Raw genomic sequence first — 20,095 nt, forward strand, 5'->3', positions numbered from 1 at the left:
CAGCAGGCTAGTCTTGGTTTATTGTATCTCTAAGAGAGACAGAAGAAGAGTGCGAGGTCTCCTTAAGTCTTAAGACGTTCAGAAGTGGCACAATATCACTTACCCCTCATTCTATTGGCCAAAACAAGTCACGAAGCCAGTCCAGATTCAAGGCACAGACTCCACCTTTTGATTAAAGGAGCTGGATACAAGACGAGGTGTAACCATTTTGCAATCAATCTGGCATAGTGCTCATTCACTGTTTTTCCTTTGTTCACTGGATACTGCCTGCCTCACCGAGCTTTGTAAATCATTTAACTCCTCTAATGAAGAATTTTATCAGCTCCAAAACCTAGGGCAAATGTGAGTAAAGCCTGCTAATCAAACACACAATCCAAACACATCATCTTTTATGAGTCCATATAATTGCTTTCCAGTTAATATCACTAAAATTGTTTATAAAAAGGACTTCACTAGAGCCTCATTTGCCAGCTAGAACAGTCAGGCCAAATTCTAACTGCTTCTTTAATGATATACCTTGTTCAATTGACAAATATTTAGTTATCATTTCCTATGCAGCAGGCCCTGTCCTACTGGTTAGGGAGACAGTGGTGAACAAGACAGTCTGGATCCCTGCTCTAATACAGCTTACACTGTGCAGAGAAGAAACATATAAGTAAGCAAGCAATTAATAAAGAAAACAATTTCAGCTAGTGACAGGAGGAGAATAAACACAGCAGTGTGATAGAGAATGATTGGATTGGAGAAGCTACTTTAGATTTTATTTGTTCAGCAGGGAAGACCTCTCAGAACCAAGACCTAAATGGCAAGAAGGAGCCGCCGTGTGAGGATCTGGGGAGAGAGTGGCCCAGGCAGAGAACAAGAGCATAAGTCCTGAGGCAGGGATGAGTTTGTGTATCTAGGAACAAAAGAGGTATGAAGAGGGGCCGGCCCCATGGCTTAGAGGTTAAGTGCACACGCTCCGCTGCTGGCGGCCCGGGTTCGGATCCCGGGCGTGCACCGACGCACCGCGTCTCTGGCCATGCTGAGGCTGCGTCCCACATACAGCAACTAGAAGGCTGTGCAACTGTGACATACAACTATCTACTGGGGCTTTGGGGGAAAAAAATAAATAAATAAATAATTAAAAAAAAAAAAAAGAGGTATGAAGAGAAGTTCCTCCACCAAACATACTGGGATCAGGAGTGTGCAACTTCTAGAGTCCCCATCTGGAAGTAAGTGAGAGCATGCACCAAAGAACAAGCACATCTGGACCCAACTTTCCTCTCGCTTCCCCACTCCGCCAGCCTCACACCCAAAAGGGAAGCTCATTTGGGGGGAAGAAAGTAATTCACATTGTAATTTTTGATAGACATTTCCAAATAGTATATCTTGTTTTTTAAATAATAGCTTTATTGAGATATAATTCACAGACCATAAAATTCACACTTTTAAAGTATATAATTCAGTAGTTTTTAGTATATTCACAGTTGCACAACCATCACCACTATCTAATTGTCATCACCTCCAAAAGGAAATCCTGAGTTCACCTAGGTTACAGGATACAAGACCAATATACAAAAATCAGTTGTATTTCTATATGCTAGCAATGAACAATCCAGACATGAAATTAAGAAGACAATTCCATTTATAATAACATCAAAAATAATAAAATACTTAAGAATAAATTTAACAAATTAAATATAAGGCTTACACATTGAAAATTACAAAACATCCTTGAAAGAAATTAAAGAGGACCTAAATAAATGGAAAGATATTCTGTGGTCATGGATTAAAAGACTTAATATTGTTAAGATGGTGTTGTAGACAGAATAATGGCCCCAAAAAGAGGTCCACGTCCTAATATCAAGAAACAGTGACTATATTACTTTACATGGCAAAAGAGATTTTGAAGATGTGATAAAATTATGGAGATTATCCTGGATTATCCATGTAGGTGTAATGTAATCACAAGGGTCCCTACAAGAGGGAAGCAAGAGGGTCAAAGGCAGAAGGAGGAAATGTAACGATGGAAGCCAAGGTTGGAGCGATGTACTTGGAAGATGGAGGAAGGAGCCATGAGTCAAGGAATGCAGGCCAGGCCACCTCTAGAAGCTGGAAAAGGCAAGGAAATGGATACTCCCCTGGAGCCTCCAGAAGGAATACAGCCCTACTCATACCTTGATTTTAGCCACATAAGACTCATTTTGGAATTCTGACATCCAGAACTGTAAAGATAATAAATTTGTATTATTTTAAACTACTAAGTTTGTGATAAAATGTTACAGCAGCAATAGACACTAAAATACATGGCAGTACTCCCCAAATTGATCTACAGACTCAACACAATCCATATCAAAGTCCCAGCTGACTTTCTTATAGAAATTGACAAACTGATCCTAAAATTCTTACGGAAATGCAAGGGACTCAGAATGGTAAAACAATCATGAAAAAAAAAAACAGCAAAGCTGGAGGTCTTACACTTCCTGATATCAAAACTTACTACAAAGTTACAGTAATCAAAACTCTGGCACTGACATGAGGAAAGACATATAGATCAACAGAATAGAATTGAGAGTTCAGAAATAAATCCTTACGTTTATGATCAATCGATTTTTGACAAGGGTACCAAGACAATTCAATGGAGAAAGGATATTCTTCTCAACAAATAGTGTTGAGACAACTAGGTAGCCACATGAAAAAGAATGAAGTTGTACCCCTACTTCACACCATATACAAAAATTAACTAAAAATAGCTTAAAGATCTAAATGTAAAAGCTAAATATACAAAACTCTTAGATGAAAACATAGGTGTAAATCTTTGTGATCTTGGGTTAAGGCAATAGTTTCTTAGATATGACACCAAAAGCATATGTAACAAAAGAAAAAATAGATAAATTGGACTTCATCAAAATGAAAACTTTTGTATTTCAAAGAACATTATCAAGAAGTGAGAATACAATACACAAAATTGGAGAAAATGTTTGCAAGTCATATATCTGATGAGAGTCTAGTATCCACACTATATAAACAATTCTTACAATCAATGATAAAAAGAAAAATAACCCCATTTAAAAATGGGTAAAGAGTTTGAATAGACATTTCTCCAAAGAAGATATCCAAATGGTCAACAAGCATATGAAAAGATATTTAACATCATTAGCCACCAGGGAAATGCAAATCAAAACTACAATGAGAAAGTACTTTATATCCACTAGGATGGCTATAAAAAAAAATTTTTAATGGAGAAAGAGTTGGTACGGATGTGAAGAAATTGGAACCTTCTACATTGCTAGTGGGCATGTAAAATAGTTCCTGCTATGAAGCTGCTGTGGAAACCAGTTTGAAAAAAACAGTTAAACATATAGTTACCTCATACCCAGCACTTCCATTCCTAGGTCTATACTCAAGAAAATTTAATACATATGTCCGCATAAAAATTTGTATACAGATGTTCATAGCAATGTTATTCATGATAGCCAAAAAGTGGAAACAACCAAAATGTCCATCAAGTGTAAACAGATAAATTAAACATGGTCTATCCATACAGTGGAATATTATTCAGCCATAAAAAGACTGAAGTATTGATTCATTTACCACAAAGGTGAACCTTGAAAGCATTATGCTAAGTGAAAGAAGCCAGTCAAAAAAGACCACATATAGTATGATTCCATTTACATGAAATGCTCAGAATAGGCAAATTTATAGAGACAGAAAGTAGATTAGTGGTTGTCAGGGGCTAGGAGGAGTGAGGAATGGGGAGTAACTGCTAATGGGTTTGAGATTCTTTGGGGGATGCTGAAAATGTTCTGAAATTAGATAATAGTGATGGTTTCACAACTTTTTGAACACAATAAAACTCATTCAATTGTGCACATTAAAGGGTAAATATTATGGTATGTGAATTATCTGAAACTAAAAAAATGAATTTACGTATGCAGGTATATGCCTAGGAGTGGAATTGCTGGTCATATGGTAACTCTATGTTTAACTTTTTGAGGAACTGCTGAACTGTTTTCCAAAGTGGCTGCACCATTTTACAATCCCACCAGTGTATCAGAGTTTCAATTTCTCCACATCCAAAGGCCCATTTTTAAGGATCCTAGCAGACAAATCTTGAACAAAGTCTAGAGGGAACAAGTGTAAAGTGCTGAGGTTTTCGCTGCCTTAGGAGCGTGTGTATGTGCTTGTTTGCAGGTTTCAGAGAAAATCCATTGGTGGAGGCTTTGGTTCCAATGATGGTAAGAAAAATCCCTGGTTTCAATACAAAATGATGTCGAGTATGTGGTAACATCCCATTAGGTACCTCTTTGTCCCTTTGCCTTTTGTAATCTCCAGACTCTCCCTTGATTCCTATCCCATGGAGTAGTCTAATCTACAGTCTTTCTACAGAAAGCAGAGCTAGTGAGAACCAATTTTTATAGTTGATAATTACTGAGATATGGAGCTCACACTAAGAACCTGTGCTTGGGGCGTCCATTTCTCAGCCATTCATCTTTTTAAAAAGTTTAATCTTTTCTAGGACATAAATTGTTCATACCTATCTTATCCCAAAGCTAATTTGTGAACAATAATAAAAATTTGCTGTGTCAACTCTAATACAGAGGTTTTTACTTTTCCCAAATTGAGATAGAGGCTTTTTTGTTCAAGAATCTAGAAAACTGAAATATTTGAGAAATACTTTGGAAATCCAGAGTAATTGATTACCCAGCCATTGTAATGTGCCCTTTCCTCCACTGTGAGAATTCGAACAAAGGAATTCAATTGCCTGATCTTTTTATCAAAATTTAAAATAAAATTAAATGTCCTCATTTTTTTAAATTGAGATATAATTGATATATAACATTGTATAAGTTTCAGGTGTACAACATAATAATTTGATATTTGTATATACAGTCACGCGTCACTTAACGATGGGATATGTTCTAAGAAATGTGTCATTAGGCGTTAGAGTGTACTTACACAAACCTAAATGGTGTAACCCACTACACACCTAGGCTGTACAGTACTAATCTTAGGACCACTGTCATAGATGCAGTCTATCATTGACCAAAATGTGGTTATGCGGCGCATGACTACATTGCAAAATGTGCACCACACTTAGTCTAGTTAACATCCATCATCACATATAGTTACAAATTCTTTTTAATTGTGATGAGAACTTTTAAGATCTACTCTGTTAGCAACTTCCATATATACAATACAATATTATCAACTGTAGTCACCATGCTGTACATTACATCCTCAGGACTTATTTACTTTACAACTGGAAGTTTGTACCTTTTGTAAATGTCCTCATTTATGAAAAGTCTAAATCAACTCAGTGCTCATAAGCTATTCGGCATAGAGTGATCATTTGGAGAAGGAATGATGAAGTGAGACTTGATTTTTAATTTACATGTAAGCAAATGTTTAGTTCTGTGTTTTCTACACTTAAATGAGCCCACAGAATCTTAGAAAGACATAAATTGACGCCATACCCCACCCAGCAAGAACGTTTCTCCTTCTGCTGGAGGCTGCTTCTCCTGCCTTCCTTTGATTTCTGTCTCCTTAACATCAGCATGGCTATTTTTCCAGCCACGCCAGGCAATTTGTTTTAATAACATTCAACTGACAATGTAAAAGACTGTGAAAGGACACCTGCTCTAGTGTCTGAAATGCTAAGTACTACTTTCCCCTTTATTCATCAGATGTTTAAATGAGTTTGTCTTCTCTCTGGATCTCATCCTTTTCCTGCAGTGATCTCCAGGTTTTGCTCTTACTTTAGGCCTAGTTGAACTTAGGAAGCCTGACTGGTTGGATCCCATTGGTGGTCTGTGAATGGGTGGTCTGCTATTTTTATTGTATGAGTGAAGTTATTTTATTATTGTAATGATAATTAAAGGAATTCCATGTTCAGAAGGGTCCCCTGAACAGTGAAGCATAGGTGGACAGAGCTGAGACTTGAGCCAGATCATTGTCTAAGATCAAGAAGGCTCTGAAAATTAGTTGAGAACTAGAGGCACCCTTCAGATGGCAAGCAGAAATGAATGAGTGACCCCACCCCCCAAAAAAAGAATAAAGAAGCATCAATTAGGATTCATGTGGCTGCAAGTAACAACAAAATATATCTCAAACACACTTAAATGATAAGGAGGCTCCCCTCCCTGGAAGTTGAGCAGAAGGCTGGATTTCAGACTGACTGAGTCCAATGGCTCTGGTCCTTTTCCCTGCAGTTCCCTTGCCTCTGCTTTGCTCCCAGTGCCCATGGTGAGATGGCTCAGGTTTACACCCTCACCTGACAATGTCCGAAGGGAAGGACTTTTTCAGAAGCACCCAGCAATTTCTCATGTTTCATTGGCCTAGAGTGGATCATATACTCACTGTTCAACTAGTATCTGCAAAGGAATAGATTTACCTGCAGATCAAGTCTACTTATAGAATTAGAGTGAGGTCATCTTTCTCTAAGACCAGGGTTTCTCAGATTCAACTCATTATTGACATTACAGGCCAGATAATTGTCGTTGGGAGCTGCCCTGTACGTTGTAGGATGTTTAACCGCGTCCTTCACCTCTGTCTACAAGAATCCAGTAGTACACTCCCTCCTTATGACAACTAGAAATGTTTCCAGACTTGCCAAGTGTCCTCTTGGGGGCAAAAACGGTCCCCCACCCCTACCCCCAACTGAGAATCACTGATTTAAATACATAGGCTGCCAGGCACAGGTGAGGACACCTGAACAAAATCCCAGCTGAGTTAGGAAGTAGGGACTAGGAATGTTCACCACAAAGGGCTTTGAAATAGGGAGGACCTAAGGAACCTTTGTAATGCAGAGAGGATTCAGGGAAAGAAGGCACATGACCACTAGTGTGACAAGACCTAGATGCTTAAGACGAGAGCAGAGAAGACAAGCTCTACTCTAGGGAAGAACCAGTTAGTGGCTCTGCTAAGCATATCAAACACAGCACTGGGACACCAGCCTGGAACAAGAGGCAGAAGCAAGTGAGGGACCTTATCTGAAAGCTAATGTGAGTGAGACATTCAGGGAGAGGAGCAAGGATACAGAAATGTCTTTCTCTCCCAAGGGCCAGGATCAGTATGGCTGTGGGGCTACAGGAATTTCAGTGGAGCTCAGAGCTACAGGAAATGTCCTGGGGGCTGGTGCCCAGAGAAAGTGCTAGGGCAGTGTCTGAAAGCGGAAGGGGATCCCACTAGACTTGGCATGGTAACTTCCCAAATCAATGTGGAGCTAGACATCTGAGGAACTTGGCCTAAGTTCAGGTTCACCTTAGATGTGTTTGAGGTGGAGGAAATGCAGCAGGGTCCCTGTAAGTTGCCAAATTGGTGGCAGCTCTGTATTAGTTACAACAGTTACGTAATGACAGGAAGACTGCATTTGGAAAATCTGTTGGCTCCTCTGCATTTGTTTTTCTTTGATTTGCCTGCAGTTCTTTAAGTTATATTTGAAAAATGTTGACATTGGCTCCTACTATACTAAAAAGCAAAGGCATCTCTTTCATACTTTGTAGGATAAAGAAGGAGATAAGACTCTGAAGTCCAGGGGACGTGGAAATAGTGTTGGTGAAGAGCTGCTTCAGGCCGTGAAGGGACTTATTACTGTGATATGAATGGACGGACACTGTAGTCTCCATTCATCACTTAGTACTGAAGACAGGGGCCTCTGCGGGAATCTGAGGGGGACTAGTAAAGGCTCTGTGCTCTAAAAATGTTTCCTCCAGTCGCTCTATCAGTGGAGAACCCCCGCATTTCACATTATTGTTAAAGAGCCTGCACAGAAATTCAGTTACCAACTGGAAAGAGATGAATGAAGCACGCCTCACGGGCATCCAGGAGCACATGAGCTGTCACCATGAACCTGGGTGCAGCATAAGGGAAGGTTATTTTCTCAAGTGAGAGGGCTTGACAAACCTGACAAGTATGTAGATTTAAGAACCAAATGGCCAATCAAATCCTTCCCTGCATAGAGCCGTTACTGAATTAGCCTCTTAGCGCAGAGCAGAGACTGGAGCGTTAAGATTGGAGGAGTCACGGAGCACAGGCCAACATCAGGCTTGGTGGCAAGGGGTCTCAGCCTCCAGTCCTGACTCTCCACTCTTCTTTTTCCCAATTTCCTTGGCTTTTCTTGCCCAGCTTTTTCTTCTAGAGAAATTTTACTTTTACATCCCCCTGCAAAGATTAGTAGTCTTCTTCATTTTCTCCTCAACTTTTGAAACAAAACATGAAACTGGTTGGGATAGGTAGCCAATTGGCATACAAATGAAATTTCATGGCAGCGAGTTCACATCACTTCTGACTCCCTCTTAGGCTTCCAGCCTCCTGAGGCCAGAGACAGAAGGGGGCAGGACAACTATAAATACGAAAGATCCAAACATGCTCAAAACGAAATGAAGTTTTTCTCCTTACACAGAGCATCTAACATAAAAAGCAAGCATGGAAGCATGTCCTATTCTATGTTAGTAAAGTAGACAGATGGCAAAGGCCTTGTGCTCAGAGAACAACACACCAGAACAAGTTTCCTCATTAAGATGAGCTCATTCACAACCGTATATGTTTGCTTCTTCCCGGCCAGAACAGCTTGGTCTGTCCTATAAACTATTTTGCGTTTAATTCTGCTTTCTTTCTTTTTTTTTTTTTTTAAGAACATAAATAAAATATGCTGAATTTATTTTACTTAACAGTGAAGACTAATATAAAGTGTAGTATTGGTACACACATTGTGATAAAGCAGAGATGTGGAAAAGGCTATTTTAACCAATCCATACATTTGAAGCAGCTATAGGTAATCATTTCAAAATTGAAAATTACAGTCAATCAGATTAATGGTCCAATATCTGTAAAATGTACTGCTGAAATTTTAATAACACAAAAGATCAAAAAGCATGACCCTCTAAAATCTCATTTGAAAAAAAATTTATTAAAAATTTACTCCATTTTATAACATGCTTTAATGAAAGTTAATGGCTTATGTATTTTATATTGCAGTATTTTTTTAATAGTTCTTGAAAAATAGGATAAAAATTATAATACTTGTATTTTCTGTGTTTCGTGCATTACCGTGTATTTACTTAGAGTTTTAACTTTTCTAATTTGATAGTTTATACAGTTTTGTTTAGTATAATGACATTCTACTTTTCAGCAAGAACTCTCCATATATTTTATCCAAATTTTAGTTGGAGATGTTAGAAAATATATTAGCTTTCATTAATAGCTCATACTTCTGTGGTATTTCAATGGTTAAAAAATACAGAAGTGAACATGAGAAAATTGGATGCCATTATGGTTTGTTTTTATTTTTCATTTTTTTTATTTTTTTTTCTTTTTCTTTTTTTTTTTATTTTTAATTTTCTGCTTTCTAAATACCACACAATTAAATACAAGTATGGCTCACCTTCCAGGAGCATGGATCATACTTGAAGTTTGGCAGAAAATGCTTTAGTTTTTGCGTTCTAAGAAGGCTTTCGATTAGGCAAATTAACCGAATACTGTTATCCCATGTTGGCCAGTCTTATATTTAAATTGTGCACATAAAAGTCCACAGAGTTAAAACATCTTTATGTGCTAGCAATTGCGCTGCACATGAAAACCTCGATGGTCTGGTCCATCGCAGCCACCGGTTTTGTGGTTGCCTCGGAGCAAAAGGGCTAGCTAGCGACCACATCACAGCCGGATCATGCGCACTTACGAGCCAGAGCAGAGCACGGAAATCAGAGATAAGCCCCAGTCTGCACAAACCCGCACCGCTGGCTTTTTCTCTTTAATGAAGTTGTCACCTAACAAAACAGTGATTTTTTTTGTTTACTTGCTTGCTTTGCTTTTAGTTTTTGTGTTTTTTTCTCTCTTAATTACAGACACAAAAAACATTGGCTCCCGCAAACCATTTCAACCTCCTGCCGCAACTGAACCCAAGCATTTTCCGACGCACACTTCTTCCCATAGCAGAGCGCTCCCCAGCAACACCAAAATGCCAAAATTTCCGGGTTTTAGGATTTTAATGTCATTCTTCACTTACTATTTGCACATTTAATATTTTTAAAAATTACATCTTAAGCTTGAAAATAGAAAAATGTGAAAGATACTGAGGGAAATGTAAAGACTACATCACCTGGGGATGCGGCCAGTGCGGTGGTTTCTCTGAGACCCCCTGCAATGAGCTAGACAGAAGGAAGATGCTAGCCCCACCCAATAAGGACTCATTGGCAACAGCAGCAGCCAACCTACAGAAAGAGATACTTGTGCTTAGATACCTCCTCAAAATAGGAGTTGATTTTAGTGGAGATGCAAACGAGCCACAACCGCCTGTGTGTTTTGAAGGATATTCTCGAGCACTCCATGAAAGTAACACACTTACTGCCAGTTGTTCATGTTTTGAACGAAAATCCTTGTGTTTTTAATTAAGAATTTTTTTAAATTAATTTAAAAAAATTAATTTGTTATTTGTATTTTGAAGGAAAAATCCCTGTATTTTTGTTTCAATTAATTAATCATTAACTGAGACCAATACAATGAATCACTATCCATCCACTATCTGAGTCTGGGAAAGTTACTTCCTCTCTCAGCGCCTCCCGTTTGTCGTCTTTAAAGAGGTGATAATAATAGTACCCAATTATAGGTTGTTGAAAAATTAAAAGAGTAAATTCTTGTCAGGAGGTTAAAAGAGTGTCTGACACACAGGAAGTTTTCAATAAGCATTACCAGTAGTAATGGTAGTAACAGCAGCAGCAACCACCACAATTGTAATAGTAATAGAAGTATCAGTAGTAGTAGCAGTACTAGTGTGGTGGTAATAGTAATAGTACTTGGTATAGTTAATAGTAGCAGCAGCAAAGCTGTATGCTATAACTATGGCCAAATCTGTCCTAGGTCAAAAAGAGTCTGTCAAATTGTAGACAACATCTTCCCATTACAGTGTTATTATTCTCAGAAGATTTAATGTCTCGTGCTTAAGAGTCTGAAAGTAACCCGTTTCTTTGCCTTTAAGTTGGATGAAAAGCAGAGATGGTGTTGACACCATGTTGGCGATTTATGGGTGAGCCCAGAGAGGCCAGGGAACCTCTGCTTTCTCTAAATAACAAGTATATCAAGGACTCTGCAAGCCTAGGAACAACGCCAGGGAGTCTGCATTCTGAGGGCCCTGGGAGCAGCCTTGCCTGCCAGGAGTGCTGTGTTAGCCAAAGGCCTTGCTGTCCAGCTGAGCCAACTCTTAGCTAAGTTACCAAAAGGAGGAAGAAAACCAAGTCTCCAGGGCCATCAGATTTGTCTCTCATCACCTGGCTAAATATTTAGAACTTAGGATTTAAGTTTTTTTCTTCATGGAGGAAATGAATGGGCACCCAAAGAGTAACAAACACGATAAAGCCTCCAAATTGGCTTGCAAAACTGTGAAAGTTGTTACTGCCCACAAGTGGAAATGGAGTTTGAGAGCTGGATGAAGAGGTTGACTGTGACAAGGAGTTGTTTGAAACTTTTGGTTCATTTACATGTGTTACATGCTGTAGCATTAATGTAAACTATAATGAACTCTATTTTCAGTGAAGAAATGGAAATATATTTACAGTGAGGATATTATAGAATATCCTCAGTTATGTGTCTTCAGCTGAAAATATATTTCCCTGCAATGGTACAAGAGACTGGCCAGTTAACTCACACACTTTTTTGTCTGTGATACAAGCAATCTGACCTCTCAGAAAGATTTCAATAAAAAATCCCCACCAGCCTGACAACACCCCAGATCCTTGACAAAGCTCGGGAGGCGGTGAAGAAACGTTGCTGTGCATCTCCACACGTGTGTGTGGCTCCTAGAAACAGCGTAGCGCTAAGTCAGTCAGAGGAACCGCCTAGAGACCTACTTATTTGTGATTTCCGGTCTTTGTTCAGCTCCACCTAATTCTCAGAAATGGATACACTCAGTGGGCTAGCATCTTGCCTAACAACCAATGAGGAGGTTGGGAGATATTTTTCTCTGATGCTTATGGTGGGGTGGCTCCAGATGACACCCCAGACTCTCAGAGGAATGAGTTCCCTCTCCCTGCTACAAGGAGTAATTCACTGGAAAAGTTTGAGGAGCATTCTCTTAGAGTCTGTTTTTCTCTCACTGCCAATAAACAGCTGGCAATAGATACACCCATTCTACCTCTGAAATAGCCCTCAAAATAATCCATATTCCTCCACACCCTTAGTTTGTGTTGTCATCATTTACTGCTCCAAGGAGTGCAGTAACTTCCTTCCTGTCTGGGCTTATCCGGCCTGTAGTTAAACCAAAGAAACCTCCACATGACAGTGCCTTCATCACAGGAGTTTACTTCTGGTGTTTCTGTTCAGTGGTGGCCTTCCGCATCGTCATTCCAGGGCCCCTGCTCCTTTGTTCTTGTGATTCTGCTATACCGGCAGGCGGGAATCAGCAGTTTTTTTTCCATAAAGTGCCAAATAGTACATATTTTAGGCTTGGCGGGCCACATAGTCTCTGTCACAACTGCTCAACTCTGCCACTCTAGCCAAAAGCAGCCATAGACACACCCAAATGAGTGTGGCTGTGATTCAGTAGAACTTTGTAAATGAATACTGAAATTTGAATTTCAGGTAATTTTTACCTGCTATGAAATATTATTCTTCTTTTCATTTTTTTCCCCAACCACTTAAAAATTTAAGAACCATTCTTAGTTCAAGGGCCATACAAAAACAGGTGGCAGATGTGGCCTGCAGGCCATGGTTTGGTGATTCTTACATTAGAGTGAAAAGAAAATCAAATTTAAAATATTGTGGCCTGGCCGGCCCCGTGGCTTGGCGGTTAAGTGTGCGCGCTCCGCTGCTGGCGGCCAGGGTTCGGATCCCGGGAGCGCACCGACGCACCGCTTCTCCGGCCATGCTGAGGCCGTGTCCCACATGCAGCAACTGGAGGGATGTGCAGCTATGACATACAACTGTCTACTGGGGCTTTGGGGGGGAAAAAATAAAATAAATAAAATCTTTAAAAAAAATAAAATAAAATAAAATATTGTGGCCTGTTGATTCAAACTACTTAGAGTTGTGGTCTTTTGTTTTAGCAACCAGACGTAAAGTGTTCACTTCTTTGCTTTTCTCTTTAACAGGATCTGGAAACATGGAGGTGTCACATCCCATTGCTGCCAGCACCCCTGAAGGGAGAAATTATGGGACAATAGGTATTTCCTACAATGAGTCCATTAATGGAAGTGTTTCCTAATTCTCCAGAAAATAGAATACAGAGGGCCTTCCAGCTCTAATAATTGTAAGAGTGGGCAAGACAGTCATCATATAAGATTGTCTTTTATTTTTAAGATGAATTGGTTGGATGATCTGGAAGGTTCTTTCCAGCTCTAACTTTCTCCAGTTCTCTTGTTCTATTTCATGGGTCTTCTAGCCACACTTGAGCAGAATTCCCTACAATGGTTGCCATCAGCTGCCAAAGCCCCCATGGGGATTTTTTCATACCCAGCCTGAGTTTAGGGCGTGAGATGTGTCAGAGTCTGATGTCAGGGAGCCAGACTCAATTGACCAGTTGTTTCATTCTCAGGTTTCAGTGGAGTAAGGGCGAGCAGAAGACTAAGGCTGTGCTGCAGGTGAACATGGCTGAAGCCTAACGATCTTTCATTTTGGCTAACTTCGTAATTGAACCTGCTCACGGCCCCCAGTCATTCACATGGCAACTCCCAGTGTTCGTTCAGTGGCCTGAAAGGGGCAGAATTCCTATCCCTGTCTTGTTAGAGTAGGAGTGCACTGATGCTTCCACGCACTTCCATGACGCCTGTGGGCCTATGAATGGTGCGCCTTACAATGTCAGTGTAGAGGGCCCGGGAATCCTGTATTCCTGCCCTGTCATTCTGTAACTGTGAGAAGCATGTGGGCTCAGTGCAGGCAACTTATTTCTGGCTCTGCAAGAACAGAGTTTTTTTAACCATCTGAACAGAAGAAGAAATAAAGCAGAAGGTAGGCTCAGCTCATGAGCTCATCAAGCTGTACAAATTCCCATCTGCTCTGGGAAACATTCACGGAACACGAGAATTCTTCTTCCTGAGAATGTTGTTTTCATTATATAATCACAGATACGGCATGTGGGGGATTTCTGTGTACAAATACTTTATCCACAAGATATGTCTAGCTGCTGGATATGTATGTGCTTACATGTATATATGGTGGATGCTATACTTAACAATGTGCATGTGTATGTTTATATATTTATGTTCATATTTTAAAACATGAAATATAAGCATCATATTATCTTTGCATCCAAATAGTTAACAGAGCAGATGCTTTTATATTCTTAATACATATTCAGCCCTAGAAATAGACAATCTAAATATAAAAATAAGAGAAGAGGAAAATTAGAAGTCCATTGAGGAGGAATTGAGAGAAAGAACATGTGTTGTGGGTAAGGAGTTAGTTTTTACCCACACAACATTTTGAAGAATGAGTCAGCACTGTGCTTTTTGCAGAGAGCAAGGGCTCCGTGGGTTCGTCTTGGCTTTGGAAGGCAGATGGGTCTTCTCTGTTTCAGATGAGTCAAGCTCCAGTCCTGGCAGGCAGATGTCCTCCTCTGACGGGGGGCAGACATGCCAGTCAGACACAGACAGCTCCGTGGAAGAGACTGACTTCGACACCATGCCAGATATTGAGAGTGACAAGAACATCATCCGGACCAAGGTACCAAAGCCTGGGCATACTCTTGGAGAGGGCAGCAAGTTCAGCAGTTGAGTACAACTTCAGCAACGGCTCAGTGTCACTTATCTTTTTTTCCTTCAGGGGAAGTCAGATTTCCCAGAGGGCTTTTTAGATGAGACATAATTACAGACTAAAAGCAATACTCTGTTAATTAGCACTTCTTTCTGGAGGGAGAAAGTGAGAGCATTAAAGAGAACAGAGCATTAAAACATCATCAGGGTCTGAAGGGGCTGACTGAGGAGAGTAAAGGAGGAAGGGATCCAACCAGATGGAAGAAAAGATTCATTGAGGGGTGGTCCTGGAAAAATTCCCTGGTTCTGTACATATCATCCTTCAGGAGTAGAGCTCCTTTCTTTCTGGCATATATTTATTGTATTGTGTTGTATCTAGTAAGGGATATGCAAGTGAGTTGCACAGTTTCAACCCAGTAATTCAAGAACCACACAATGGGGATGGCCCAGTGGCATAGTGGTTAAGTTCAAGCGCTCTTCTTCAGCGGCCCGGGTTTCACGGGCCCGGATTCCAGGCACAGACCTACGCACCACTCATCAAGCCATGCTGTGGTGGTGTCCCACATACAAAATAGAAGAAGATGGGCACAAATCTTAGCTCAGGGCTAATCTTCCTTGGCAGAAAGAGGAAGACTGGCAACAGATGTTAGCTCAAAGCCAATCTTCCTCAACAAAAAAACAAAAGAAAAAAAGAACACACAGTGGACATCTCTGAAAACTGAGAAACCAATTCTTGAAATAGAAGAAGCATTCAAGACTCCCAATAGGTTTCCCACATCAGCCAATCCTTAATATCCCAAGACAAATATTAGGATTTTTATTAAGGTATCCTGGGAAAAGCAAAATTAAAAGTCTTGTTAAATAATTTTAATCCCTAGTGAGGGATTGAATTGAAATTTGTAAAGCTCTCCTTTGTATCTTATGCAAAAAAGCCAACTACAGTTTGTCTTCTCTTTTTATTTGGCATTGCAGATGTTCCTTTACCTGTCAGATCTGTCCAGGAAGGATCGGAGAATTGTCAGCAAAAAATATAAGATTTATTTTTGGTGAGTAGATGACCAGCAGGACCATGGTTCCCTTAAATAGTACTAAAGTTTTCTTTGTAAAAGCCACAGTTACTTATGTCACGGGTCTCAGTGTTTAATGAGGTACACGTGTTTCAAGGATCCAGGCCACATTCCACAGGAAAAACAAAAATACACTAAAAAAGGAAACTGGCCCTAACTTAAATAAATACAAAGTAAAAATGAGAATAGTAGTAGAATCTCGTATGTTTAGGGAGCACACTCAATCCTTTTCCAGAAAGATAGTGTAACAATAACATTAGTGTTGCTGCCTTCCAGGAGACACGCTAAACTGCAGCGATTCCCTCCTCTCCTCACCAGGCCGTGCTCTTGGAAGAGCCAGTGATTTCAGGGACTAGATGCCTAGAGCATCTCAGAGTAGCTGGAAACCACCCTGAGGGAGGATGATACCACCGGCCAATGATAAATAGACCTGGGTTGGTCAAACACACAGATGCAGCCTCCCTCCAAGCCGAGAGGCTGAGCTGCCTGGCAGGGACCCCTCCTCCCCTCAGAAACCCCAGGCTGACACTTGTGACAGCTCTTCCCATTCTTTTCTCTTGAAGGATGCCCTTTTACTTGGATAGATATATTGAGGGGAAAAAGGGACAGTGGGGGCCACATGGAATTCCATAGTGGGACCATCATTTTGGAACCCTGGAACCTTGGAAGAGGTATCTAAGAGAGCCACATCCCCTTCATATGATCCATCACCCATTACTTACACTCTGATCACTTTTAATCTAGCAACATCCTAAAGAGATAGGACCTCATTAATAATTTGGTTAAACCAGAAGCAAGTATTATTCACACGGTTTTACAAATGACTGGAGAAACAGGAATCACATAATCAGTTTCTAGTTACTTTTGCGAGTTAACTAAGGAGTTATGGGGTGGAAGCCTTCTTTAAAAAAAATTGAGCCAAGATTCCATTGTTAATTTGGAAATAACTATGTCCGGTTCTTTCTGCCTTAATAGGAACATCATCACCATTGCTGTGTTTTATGCACTGCCTGTGATCCAGCTGGTCATCACCTACCAGACAGTAAGTGCTGCCCCGAACCCCGGAATCTCAGCTGTCATAGTGCAGAGAGAGATCTTTGCTGTGACTTACAGAGAAAAGTATAACTTGGGATCAGTCCAAGAATTAATTTCTCATTTGGCTTCCAAGCGGACTTCTCCATTGCTTTGTCTTCAACTCAGCTTTAAGTCTAGTTCTTAATTGTTTTACCAGAAAGGGACCTGGGACCTCTTATGTTATTTTGTCTACCAATCTGAAATTATTATCCTGCGCTCCTTTAGTCATGATATCTATCAACTGCATCCCTGTTGTTTACCCGTCTGACCTTTTGAGCATCATGAGATAATGAGTGGAGTAAATAAAATTCTGGACCGAAATGAAGAAACCTCGTCTAATTTAGCCTGTGCCCTCTCCTTGAGGGTAAATATTTTTTGTAAAATTAAAAAGTTTCACAAAACTAATAAAATATTAAAATAAAAAGAAAATATAAAATAAAAACTAAAATAAAGAAAAAACCAAATAAATAAATATAGTAATTAAAACAGCTTGAGAATCCCCACTGTTCCTTCACAGAACCCTAGGGTCCAGGTCACTTAAGTGACCTTCTCTAGGATTTATTATACATGTGAAAGTCCATTTGGAATAGCACGAGGCTGAAGGTGTTTCTAATACAGTGGCTCTCAAACTTTGCTCTGCATTAAAATCATCTGGGGAACTTTTAAAAATATCCATGTCCAAGCTGTACCCCATACCAATTAGATCAGAATCTCTACTGCCAGCAATTCCAGTGTACAGGCAAATTTGAGAGCCAATGGTCTCATAATATTTGGCCAATTTCATACTTATTGAATGATGAGGACAAGGACTTTATGAGGTTTGAGTACCACTGTTAATAATCTAAATATTTTCTGAAAACTTTGGGGCCTTGTCAGAAGATATAGCTATGCTATGATCTTGGAAGGTTGTTAATGACAGAGATGGTAATAAATATGGAAAACTGAACACACAACTTCTCATATCTCCCTGCCCCATGATTATCATTTCCACGCAGAGGGTGGGACAGCTCCATACCCTCCCAGCATTCATCTAGAAAATAGAACATATCACGACAGTCCTAATAGGCAAGTTCCAATGTCAGCATCCTTTCATACTCCTTTTATAATGAGAGCAAAGGAAACGTACTCAGTTGAATTCCACCTTGAGGCCACAATATGGGGGACACAGAATATTTCAGTTCAAAGCAAGATGGTGGCCTTTATAGGAAATGTGCCTATGCTGGGTAAAGGTGGCAGATAATCACCCATCCCCTGCTGAGGAGGAGCACTGGTTACACTGGAAATCACTGACAGTATCCCTGTGAGCAGAGTCTGATTCTTGTGATTTCAGGCTGGGCTCAGGGGACGGAGAAAAACTGCTTCTCCTCTTCTCGCTCTCGATTCTGCAGGTGGTGCACGTCACTGGCAACCAGGACATCTGCTACTACAACTTCCTCTGTGCTCACCCCCTGGGCGTCCTGAGGTAAGCCCGGTCCTCTAGTTACCCATGAGGCATTGAGAGATTCCTTTCTGTGTAATGTTGTGATTTCAGTTTTTAAAAATACTGCAAACAACTGTGGAAAACTACCCCAGTCAAGGGTAAAAGGAATGGAATCAAGAAAGGGGCCTCAGGAAACAGTCCTAATCTGCTGAGGAGGGGGCAGGGATGTCTTTGAAAACATCAGATCCCTGGCTGTGATGACACTCGCCCATGGACATGAGCTGCTAGTTCATTCAATCTGTTAAATAACCTCATGAGATAGATAATATTATTATTACCCGCTTTAAAGATGAAGACTGTAAGGACTTGTTGAAGGTCTCTCAGCTGTTAGTGATGTCGGGACCCGACCCCAGGCCTGCTGCCTCCAAGGTCATGCTCTAGCCACCAAAACATGACGAAGTAGGAAGAGCATTTGCCTGGGAGTTCGGAGCCTGGCATCTTTTTCCAGAACTGGACCAGCCTCAGTCTCCTGAAATAAAGCTGCTGGCTGTGACCAACTGACACATATCCTGAAATTCACAATTACAGAGCTGAAATATTGACACATAACGTGGGTCTGTCTATGAGAATTCCCTCTCACAGTATAGCGGAAACTTGGCCAAACTGCCTGTCTTGGGAGCGGCTCTCTTTCCCAGGATTGGTTCCATGCCAGTGCCATCGGGACAAGAGAGGATTGGGCAGGTGTTAGGGTAGCTGAGCAGGGACCTCTGAGAGGAAACAGACACATTCTCACAGGCTACGCATCCCAAAATGAAGGAGTGAGGTTTAAGATGATCTGGGATGATTTTCTGGTCCTGAAATCTCATGAAAGGTTGGTGGTGGAAATCATGGGAAGCTGAGTTCACTGGCTCATTCGTGCATTCGCTTGTTCTCTGAATCTCTGATTGCCTTGACTCGTGTGGTTTCTCTCTCATCCCTTTAGTGCCTTCAACAACATTCTCAGTAACCTGGGCCACGTGCTCCTGGGCTTCCTCTTCCTGCTGATAGTCTTGCACCGGGACATTCTCCATCGAAGAGCCCTGGAAGCCAAGGACATCTTTGCCATGGTGAGGAGAGGCAGGGTAAATCAGAGGTGGGAGCTAGGAAGCGTTATGGTTCCAAATAGGATCTGCAAAGGGGAGGGACATCTGGCTTGATGGTGTGACGATGGATAATGTGTAATGAACCACGTAAGGCCAGAAGTCTAGGCTTCCAGATTCTGTGGCTATGTCACTAATGAGTATCCTTCTGTTGACCACACTTTCTTCTTTTTCAGGAGTATGGGATTCCCAAACACTTTGGTCTCTTCTATGCAATGGGCATCGCGCTGATGATGGAAGGAGTGCTCAGTGCTTGTTACCACGTCTGCCCTAATTACTCCAACTTCCAATTTGGTAATTAGAATGTACATCAACTACACAGATTTGACTTATAGGAGTCTTATCCTGGGACCCTCCAAAAAATGCCAAGGTCATGCTTGCAAGAATTAAATGAGATTTTACTTGAGCTGAAGTGATCTGAGGGCATCTCGCCACAGGGCATGGATTCCATAAGTTGTACCATTTTTCCTCTCTGACCACCTTTCAGACTAGAAAATGCTCAACACCGAATGTTGATCCCATGGCTACATCTGCAGGTGACCCATGGGCTAAGTGTTAGGCAGCAGGTCAGATAGAATCCACCAACAGACATCTGGAAAGGTCCCCCAGTGTAACTTGACCTAACTTAGCAATTAGACTGCTTTGGGTTGAAAATAATAGAAAATCTAATTCAATTGGATTAAATAATAAGGACATTCATCAGCTCACCCTCTGCAAGTCCAGAGATGGAAA

General features: G+C 40.7%; 1 protein-coding gene across 3 annotated transcripts in view; it reads left to right on the forward strand.

The window, feature by feature from the left end:
* SIDT1 (SID1 transmembrane family member 1) overlaps positions 1–20,095 on the forward strand; it is a 102,781-nt gene that overhangs the window by 60,877 nt on the left and 21,809 nt on the right. For all 3 annotated transcript variants that reach the window (XM_087439607.1, XM_004436617.3, XM_087439608.1), the window contains 8 exons: positions 4,177–4,220; positions 13,065–13,136; positions 14,489–14,634; positions 15,636–15,709; positions 16,706–16,772; positions 18,193–18,266; positions 19,207–19,330; positions 19,540–19,657. In XM_087439607.1, coding sequence (XP_087295733.1) covers positions 4,177–4,220; positions 13,065–13,136; positions 14,489–14,634; positions 15,636–15,709; positions 16,706–16,772; positions 18,193–18,266; positions 19,207–19,330; positions 19,540–19,657 — 719 coding nt within the window. The remainder of the gene's footprint in view (positions 1–4,176; positions 4,221–13,064; positions 13,137–14,488; positions 14,635–15,635; positions 15,710–16,705; positions 16,773–18,192; positions 18,267–19,206; positions 19,331–19,539; positions 19,658–20,095) is intronic.

Source organism: Ceratotherium simum, chromosome 15 (assembly GCF_057802395.1).
Source record: "Ceratotherium simum simum isolate JZ-2026a chromosome 15, ASM5780239v1, whole genome shotgun sequence".
Classification (NCBI taxonomy): domain Eukaryota; kingdom Metazoa; phylum Chordata; class Mammalia; order Perissodactyla; family Rhinocerotidae; genus Ceratotherium; species Ceratotherium simum.